The sequence below is a fragment of the Glycine max genome, chromosome 6 (assembly GCF_000004515.6).
Source record: "Glycine max cultivar Williams 82 chromosome 6, Glycine_max_v4.0, whole genome shotgun sequence".
NCBI classification, from domain to species: domain Eukaryota; kingdom Viridiplantae; phylum Streptophyta; class Magnoliopsida; order Fabales; family Fabaceae; genus Glycine; species Glycine max.
This window is the reverse complement of record NC_038242.2, coordinates 13,558,570-13,567,428: the sequence shown is the minus strand read 5'-3', so window position 1 is coordinate 13,567,428 and position 8,859 is coordinate 13,558,570. Positions and strand designations below refer to the sequence as shown.

The following is an 8,859-nucleotide window of genomic DNA, read 5'->3' as shown; positions in this document are numbered from 1 at the left end:
TTTCTTGTGGTGTGGTTGCGATTCGCTGATTCCTATAAAAAGAGTATTAAGATGTCAGTATCAGTTTAGGATTTCCATGAGATTACAAAGCCAACAAAAAAAAAAAAACAGTAATGATAAGGTTGGACCGATGGAGTCAGGAGTGATTAAAAATAGATAAACTATATTTGTGTTTACTTATTTAAAATATGTTTTTTTAAGCTAATTTGTTAAAAATTAATAAAGATGGTAAATGTTCGACCAATATTATATATATAGGTATTTTAATTATACACACGTGTGTGTATATATATATATATATATATATATATATATATATATATATATATATATATATGAAAAATCATTTGTTCAACAAACATATATTATATTTAATAAATATAAAATTTAATGATATCACTTAAATTAGTTGTATATTATATTGAATGAATACTATAAATATTATTGGTAAAATTGATTCCCTAAAAATTAAATACTATTATATTCATTATATATATATATATATATATATATATATATATATATATATATATATTCAAAAGAAATAATGGAATTAAATATTTCTATGTTGCATTTATTAAATATATTTAATGTTCATAATTTTTTTTTAAAATATAGGTTTAAATGTAACTTTTGTTTCTCTATTTTTTTTTTAAATTTCATTTTGATTTTTCATTTTAAAATAGAGACATTTAATTTTTTTGGTTTTTAAATTTGTAATTTTAGTTCTCTATTTTAAAATAGAGACCTGATGTGTTTGTTTAAACCTGATGTGTTTGTTTAAACCTATTTCTTGAAGAAAATACTTATTTTTATAAAATAATAATTTTTTTATTTTTTTAATGCATTTGTCTAAATTGCTTCTACTTAAAAAAGTTATTTTCTATTGATTTTAAAAAACAAATCCTATGTGCTTATTAAAAAAACATTTATTTTAAAATTGTTTTTTTTATAAGTTTAAACAAATCAGCCCTTAGTTTTCTATTTTTGTAAAATTTATAAATTTTGTCTTTCTCTCAAACTAAGAAAGTTGATTATTAAAATATTAAGAATGATTAGGACATAGGTTAAACAAATTATATTGTGACACATTACTAAATTTGGAATACATTGATTTAATTTGTTATGGATAACATTTTTTGAATTTGATGAAATGACTAAAATTATAAATTTTATAAAATTGAAAAACTAAATATTTTTATTTAAAAAAGTGAGTCTGAAATTACAGAATTTAAAAATAAAAAATTAAATGTATTTATTTTTAAATAAAAAGGTCAAAATTGCATATTTTTAAAAATAAAAGACCAAAATTGCATTTAAACTTAAAATTTAATATAAAATGAAATTAAAAATATGATTAAATAATATATTTATTAAATTTCATAATTACTATCCCTCTTTAAGCGTATATATAGATTAAATATGACCTAACCTAAGTTTATTTATTAAATAAGTTTGGTGAATATTTTTTAAACAACATTTATTTAGCTAAGTTGGATTTTATGTCTTTTTCTCTTACGGGGTTTTTCTGTCCTTAAAATTAAGTTTTTTTTTAAACACAATAAATTAACATAAGGGATTCTAGCTTAATTGATTGAATATGGTGTATGAGTTTAAGTCAATGAACCTATTTAAAGGTTGGTCCATTGACATGTTTAATTTTTTTTTAAATCACAAAATAGGCTTTTGAAAAAAGACAGATAAATTAAGCCTTTAAAAAAAATACTTATGTTATAAGCAAAAATCAAGCATTTAAGTTTAAGAAATTTTCATACTTATTTAAAATATTGTATGAGATTATCACTAGTTTGGCCTATTTTCGATTATATTGCTAGACTTAGCTTTTTGACAAAAAATAAAATAAAATAATACTCCAAATATTTCAAATAAAACCTAACGAACATAAATGGAAATTTAAACAATTTCTTTATAATAAGAAAAAACTGTTTCAGTTGCGCGTACCTTTTTAAAATAAGATAATTACGTCTGAGTCAAATAGAATTATAATGGATGACAATTTTTTTTCTCAAAATATTTAGTGCAAATATGTGTTTAAGATTCGAATATGAGATTGCGTATTAAATTACATATTTATTTCGTGTGTGAAAATTATATGTTGATTTTAAAATATTAATTTATGTTAAGAAAAAATATTTTAAAATGAGTTTAAATTAAATAATTTTCTTTAGATAGTAAAATTCAATCGTTTTTTTTCCACATGTATCTTTATAACATTTTAAAATCAATTTTTCAGTGGATATAATTATTTAATAGAGGTTTTTTTTAGTAAAATTTATTATAATTGTATAATTTACAAAATATATTTCTTAAATTTGTTTTTTAATAAGTGAAAAATTTATTTCTAAAATGATTTTACTTTATTATATGAGCAAATGCATGTTTGGAGTTTGTTTCATATCTTTTAAGGGGTATGTAAAATTGAAGATTTGACAAAACTTACTTATTTTTAAAAATTGGTGAACTAATGTCACAATTTTAAACTAGATGGTTAAAATTGCATATTAAGCAAGACAGAGGAACTGAAGTTGTATCTTAACTAAGTTGTTTAAGCACTTATTTAGTGAGACATTCCAGACAAGAAACCAAAAAATGCAATGTCATGCATGCCCTATCTCTTTCTTCTAAATACAATAAATTCCACTTAGTTAGCAGCACCAACGGGTCATTGTTTGTGACTACCTCTTTCTCCCTTATATGTCTTCATAACATCTTACTATTTAACTCTATAAAAGCAATCCAATCAGACTAAGGTGTTATTTACATAAGTTTCTTCATAAATATTTATAAAAATAAGAAAAAATAAAATAAGTATCTTTTATGAGTTAAAAGTAAGTTAATTAGAAAGTTGAAGGGTCTAATTCAGTCATTTAAACAAGAACGTGTGAGTTATTAAACACTATCTTTAATTTTTACAAATAAAAAAATAAGTTAAAATAATTTGTGCGAAATTTAATTAATTAAATAATATACGTGAGTTATTATAAATATTTACTATATGAGTTTAATTCTTACAAACAAAAATAACTTTTTGAAAAGAAAAGAAAACTAAATGATTTCAGCTTCTCTAAAATATTGATTTTAACTTATTCATAAACTTTGACAAAAAAAATGCTTAAACTATTTTTAACTTATTGGATAAAGTTATTCCTTCTTATTTTCTTCTATAAATATTCACGAGAAAAATCTAAACAGAACATAATTAGTCTAACAAGAAATGATTCACTTATTAGTTCAATTCAAGCCTTATAAGTTATGATCCAACAACCAACTGTTAAACAGTTAACTCAAGACCAAAATGTAAGAACTGGTCATCTTTACTCAAAACCAATTCATTTTCCTCATATAAAAAAATCTAACCATTTGGCTGGATCAATTTAACCAAACGGTAGATCACTAATCGATCCGATCATGATATTTGGATCAACATGCATTCAAATAAGTGTTAAACTATTGAGAATAAATGAACCTAACAACAAAACAGCAACTTCAAAATCAATGATGATATATTCAAAACTAATTTTAGACTTTTCCCTTTAAAAACACTACACACTACTCTTTCTGTTAAAATACTTTTTGATTTATGCTAAATACACTCCCATTTGTACTTTTACACCCCTTCACTTATTGAAAAATAATAAGGGATAGGAGATGTACAAGTACAGATGGAGGTGTGTTTAGCAAAAGGATACCTTTTTTTTCTTTATAAATTATCCCAAGGCATTATTACTTCAAGAGCAAAACCGTAGTTGGATCCAGCCACCGTATATCGGCCCAATCAGCATTGGATTTTGGGCCCATAGTATATCTTCTCAATAGAGCCCATTAATATTCTAATTTCCCTCCTCCCTCGTTCGTGTCCATTGCAAAAAATCTCGACGATGGAAAACGCGGACGCGAACAGCGAAGTCGAAAACGACGCGGAAATGAAGCTCTTGAGAGATAAATTCAGGCTCTCCGCAATCTCCATAATCGAATCTCAAGGTTCAATTCTACTTCTTCTTCTTTCTCTCGTCAATTTTACTTCTCCATTCGCGCGAAATTCCAGTTCCTAATTCTTGTGTACGTCAACGCAATTACGCAGCAAAACAAAATGGCATGGAAGTAGCAAAAATCGTAGTCACTTGCATTGCGGATTTGGCCTTCAAATATACAGGTAGCAGTAACATTACTGTCGTTTTCGCTGCACAATGCTTTTTCTGTCGGCACCTTGTTACAATTAACTTTAACGACACCGAATGAAAACGCCGTCTATTGAAATCAGTACGATTGCAACGTGCATGACATAATGTCGCTTACGATTGCATCGATACGGTGCACGTATCTTCCATGCTTCCTTTGTACATATTATGATCAATGCAAATAGTTCTTGAGTTGAAATAATGAAATTGGAGGAAAGTGTTTTTGTTTCGTGAGCAGAGTGCGTGGCTAGGGATCTTCATCTATTTGCGCAGCATGCGAATCGTAAATCTGTAAATATGGAAGATGTGATACTTTGTGGTTAGTTTCGTCTATTTTCGCAGCATTGAAACTTTGCTTGTTTTTTTAAGAAGAACGAAGATGACTTATGTGTCGTTCTGTGTTTAATATGTAGTGTATTTTGGTTTCAGGACATAGGAATGAACATGTATCTGGCATGTTGAGGAGCTTCTCCAATGTTTTAAAAGCCAACGATCCTCAATCTGAAAGGAAGCGAAAGAAAGAAACCAAAAAGAACGACAAAGGAACCGCTTAGAACATATTTTGGTATGATTAGTAAAATCTTATATATATATTATTTCCTTACTTTTATTGGACTTGTTAGCTATTGCTGGAATCTATTAGTCCATCTTAATCATTTATGGGTGCCTTTAAACTTAATACCACTCACTGTATGATGTGTGTAATTGAATCATTTTAATTTAGGAGCATTTTCTATCTATGGTTTCTTTTTTTTTTTTAAGAAATAAGTAATATGTCCTTAAGAAACACGATTTCAAATTCAAATATTGCTAGTAAAAGGTGTATAGTGTGTTTGGATGGCACACATATATAATTGATTCTACTTTTAACAAAATCATAGAAATTATGAAAAAAAAATAGAAGTAATTATTTAATTGATTTTTTCTCATCATAAATCTACTTCAAACACGCTATTAGACTCTGCTAGGCAAGCCAGAGTGCGAGCTCTAGATATTCAAGTTAGAAAACCTATTATAATTTATAAAGGTTGTTATGTTTAGAAGCACATTCAATCCAATACACTTAGTGTATGTTTGAAAATCAAGTAAAAAAATATTTGAGACAAAAAATAATTTTGCTAATAAAGGACCAGGACTCTTACTTTTATTTTCATTTTTTTCGTTGGATTTATATCGCATCAAGTGAAAAACATTTCTAACTTCAATTTGGTAACGCTCTTTGAACCACTGGATGTGAATCCACAGAGCAATTAATAGTTGTTTTTATACTGTTTTGGATGCGGATTTGCGCTGAACATGGATGGTGCTGATTGGCATATATTTTAAACATATTTAGTTCAATTTATTTTAAATAAATGACTATTTAATTTTGTTAGTATCTTAAACCATTTTTTGAAAAGACTATTGCTTAATTTTTAAAATAATATTTCTGAAACATGCAATTAATTAGGAGTATCGTTGCAATAATTTTAGCATGTTGTGCCCACAAAAATTCTCTTTCAAGGATGACAAGAGAGTAAAGTGACATTCTTACGATACTCAAAACATTATTTGCTGAGTTAAAGTTTATAAAATAATAAGATTGATTTTATATCCCTTTATAATATATTTTTAATCTTAATCTTTATAATATTTTATGAAGAAAGCATTAAATAACCAATGGAGTTGTTTGTTTTTTGTTTCTATTTTATTTCTATGAATGGTTGATTTAAGTAATATATGTATAACTTGAATAAAATCTTATGTTCGAGCTCTATGTATGACAGGATTTCTAATAGAAGAATTAGTTCTATCATATCAGGAACGTTCGTGAGTTGTTTTTCATGAAAGATATTTTTAATCCTAAACAAAAAAAACTATTAAACAAGAACTAAACGTATTAAATATTTTTAACACATATAAAACTTTTATTTATTTAAAAAAGTAAGGAATTAAAAAATATTGTAAGATGTTCAATAAATAGATATTATATACAGCAGAAGTTAAACATTACTTGGTCCTACAACTAGCATAAGTTAAAGATTTAGAGGACTTGTTGCTTACAGTGGTTTTATTCAATTTGAGGAGGATATTTCTCCGGATGATCATTTAAAAAAAAGTTAAAACATTACGTTATTAAATACAATTAATTATATAGACATAATTTATGATTTTCAATATGATTTTTCGCAACATTTTTTCTGCATGCTTTAGTTTTTAATTTTTACATATTTTATCACGTTAATTACAAAATGTCATTTTGTAAAAATTAATGATAAAAAAAGGTCATTCTTGTGGGATACGTCAATCTTTCATTACACGTATAGCATTAGTAAATTATGTAGATATTAAAAAATATGATAATAAAATGTACGGAAAAAATTTAATAGTAGAATTGGTGAAATGGTGATAGATCTATGATAAAATGTGTAATTAAATGCTTTAAAAAAATGTGTAATTAAATTTATTGATATTTTTTTCGCTGACTACTTAAAATAGTCCTGTACTGATTTGATACGGAAAAATCTTTAGCGCCTAAAATTTAATCTTGTTTTGACATCTTATTTAATTGATTTGACAATTTTAATAAATTATATGAGACATCGGCAGTTGGAGTTAGAGTGTTAGACCCAATACGTATTTGTAAAAAGATATCCACAATCGAAAAGAGAATTATTCATTTAATGATTTTTTTAAAGTTTCATTTAATGAATCTAATTTCAATTATGGGTATTTCAGTTTTTTTTTTTTTTTTGCTGAATAGGATATTTCAGTTGTAAATAACTCTATATTTGCATGTTATTCATTATATTTTTTTTTGCTATATGTTATTTATAATATTAAATTTAAAAGTAAAAATAATTGCATAACTTACTATATATAACTGAATGAGGTAGCTGTAAAAAAAAACAAATTGATGTATAACATATTTCTCAGATCGGTATAAAATAAAAAAATTATGTATGCTTTTTTTACTTCAATAAATCATTATACAAATTTATAGTGTTAAGATATATTTTTGACTTAAAAAATAAGAATGAAAATAGGTTTACTCTCTGGGAGAGGACTTGTAAGTTATAACCTAGCTTACATTAGTTTCCAATTAGGTTAACTTTATTTGCTAAATTTCTTTATATTTATAATTTCATAATTTCTAAGCAATTTAGAAAAATTAAATCAAAGAATAATATAACTTCTAAAAAAACTAATATAAGTTATGAACTCAACATCCACGCATGAGTTATTAATATATAGGGCAATGCTAATTACTATTTAGACACTTGTAAATCTAAATATCGAACACTCTTGTAATATTTTAAATTTTCTTTTCAGGTTTCGTACAATATTGGATATTTGGATGATACGCGGGATTTCCACGACTGTACAAGTTTCCGTTTAGGGTATTTATAAATGGATTTAGCATAAAGGTTATTGTTAGGAATAACTCTGCTACAGTATTTATTGGAGACTCTGCGCCTGAATCAGTTTTGTTTCATGTCTTTGTTACGTTACGGTATTGCAATGCGCGCAGCTCAATGTATATGTCTGACGAGAATCTTGAAATTTGAACTGTGCAGAGTTTTATGATACACTCAACCGTAGAAGGGACATACACATGGAAAAAGCATCTTGGCCTGCTCTGTACTTTTCGCACCTTCTCAGCTTATCTTTATTCATATTAGTATCTTACTAAGACTCAATTATCTAAATCAAAATAAATAATAATAAATTTATTTTAAAATTAAATTTATTTTTGTCATTTAATATTTTCTTCTAATGGTTTTTTAATTTAGGATTATTTTTAGTAAAAAATAATTAATATACAAAATATTACAAATTAGATATTATGAAAAAATAAATATCATTTTAAATTTTAATCTTATAAATAAGAATCAAGGATAATAAAATTTCCTGTGTTCTAAAATAATTAATTTCTTGTATTATTTCATGTGAATTAAAAATAATAAATGGATAAAAAGTATTAATTTTATATTATTATTAATTTATTTTAAAAATTGTATTCACTATTACTATTATAAAGAATATAAATATAAAAATAATGAATTTTACTTGTATTAAAAAATTAAAATGATAATTATTAGTGAATATTTAATACTCCCACTAATAAAGATGAGACCAAAACATACTGTTATGAATCTATATTTCTTTTATAATTTATGATAAAGAGAGGAGTAAAATGCCATAAAGTGTGTGTTGAATGTGCATAATCAGAGTCAAGAATCTATCGAAAGTAGGTGAATTGGGGAACACAAACACCTCAAAGGGCTGCCAAATGCCAATGCTTCAGTTTCAATTTCAAAAAACGTTTACCACTTCTTACTTCTCCTCGTCATCACTCGTCAGCCACCATTATTTTTTACCATTGTAGATTAGTTATTTGTGATTGCCTTATATTAAGTTATTAACTCGGATTCATAATTCCGGTAATAAAATACGACTAGTGAATGCACGTCACTTAATTGTGTATTGGACAATAAATTAATAACAACCATGTCAATAAGATTTGGATTGTCTTCAACTTTTTTGGTTTTCTAAAAGTCTCCTCTGTGGAGACACTTCAGTTTGAGGTAACACTAAATGTAGACACTTTTTTTTTTTTTTGAGAGACTAACCCTTTCTGTAAGATTCAACCTTGTTAGTGATTGTCTTCAATTGCAAA

General features: G+C 25.5%; 1 protein-coding gene across 2 annotated transcripts; it reads left to right on the top strand.

The window, feature by feature from the left end:
* Positions 1-3,869: 3,869 nt before the first annotated feature.
* On the top strand, positions 3,870-7,832 carry LOC100801568 (protein MHF1 homolog). Of its 2 annotated transcripts, XM_041016549.1 has the most exons (5): positions 3,870-4,002; positions 4,103-4,174; positions 4,438-4,518; positions 4,629-4,764; positions 7,512-7,832. In XM_041016549.1, exons 1-4 carry the CDS (start codon positions 3,900-3,902, stop codon positions 4,751-4,753), a joined length of 381 nt encoding a protein of 126 aa, XP_040872483.1. In that variant the 5' UTR covers positions 3,870-3,899; the 3' UTR covers positions 4,754-4,764; positions 7,512-7,832. The 2 variants fall into 2 exon arrangements, with proteins under 2 accessions (XP_040872483.1, XP_003526924.1); XM_003526876.4 differs by lacking the exon at positions 7,512-7,832 and having other exon boundaries at positions 4,629-4,873.
* Positions 7,833-8,859: the final 1,027 nt, after the last annotated feature.

Coding starts and splice junctions, on each gene's coding strand:
- LOC100801568 (XM_041016549.1), top strand. CDS start 3,900: ATGGAAAACGCGGACGCGAACAGCGAAGTCGAAAACGACGCGGAAATG. Junction 4,175..4,437: donor TTTGGCCTTCAAATATACAG/GTAGCAGTAACA, acceptor TTTCGTGAGCAG/AGTGCGTGGCTAGGGATCTT. Junction 4,519..4,628: donor GGAAGATGTGATACTTTGTG/GTTAGTTTCGTC, acceptor TTTTGGTTTCAG/GACATAGGAATGAACATGTA.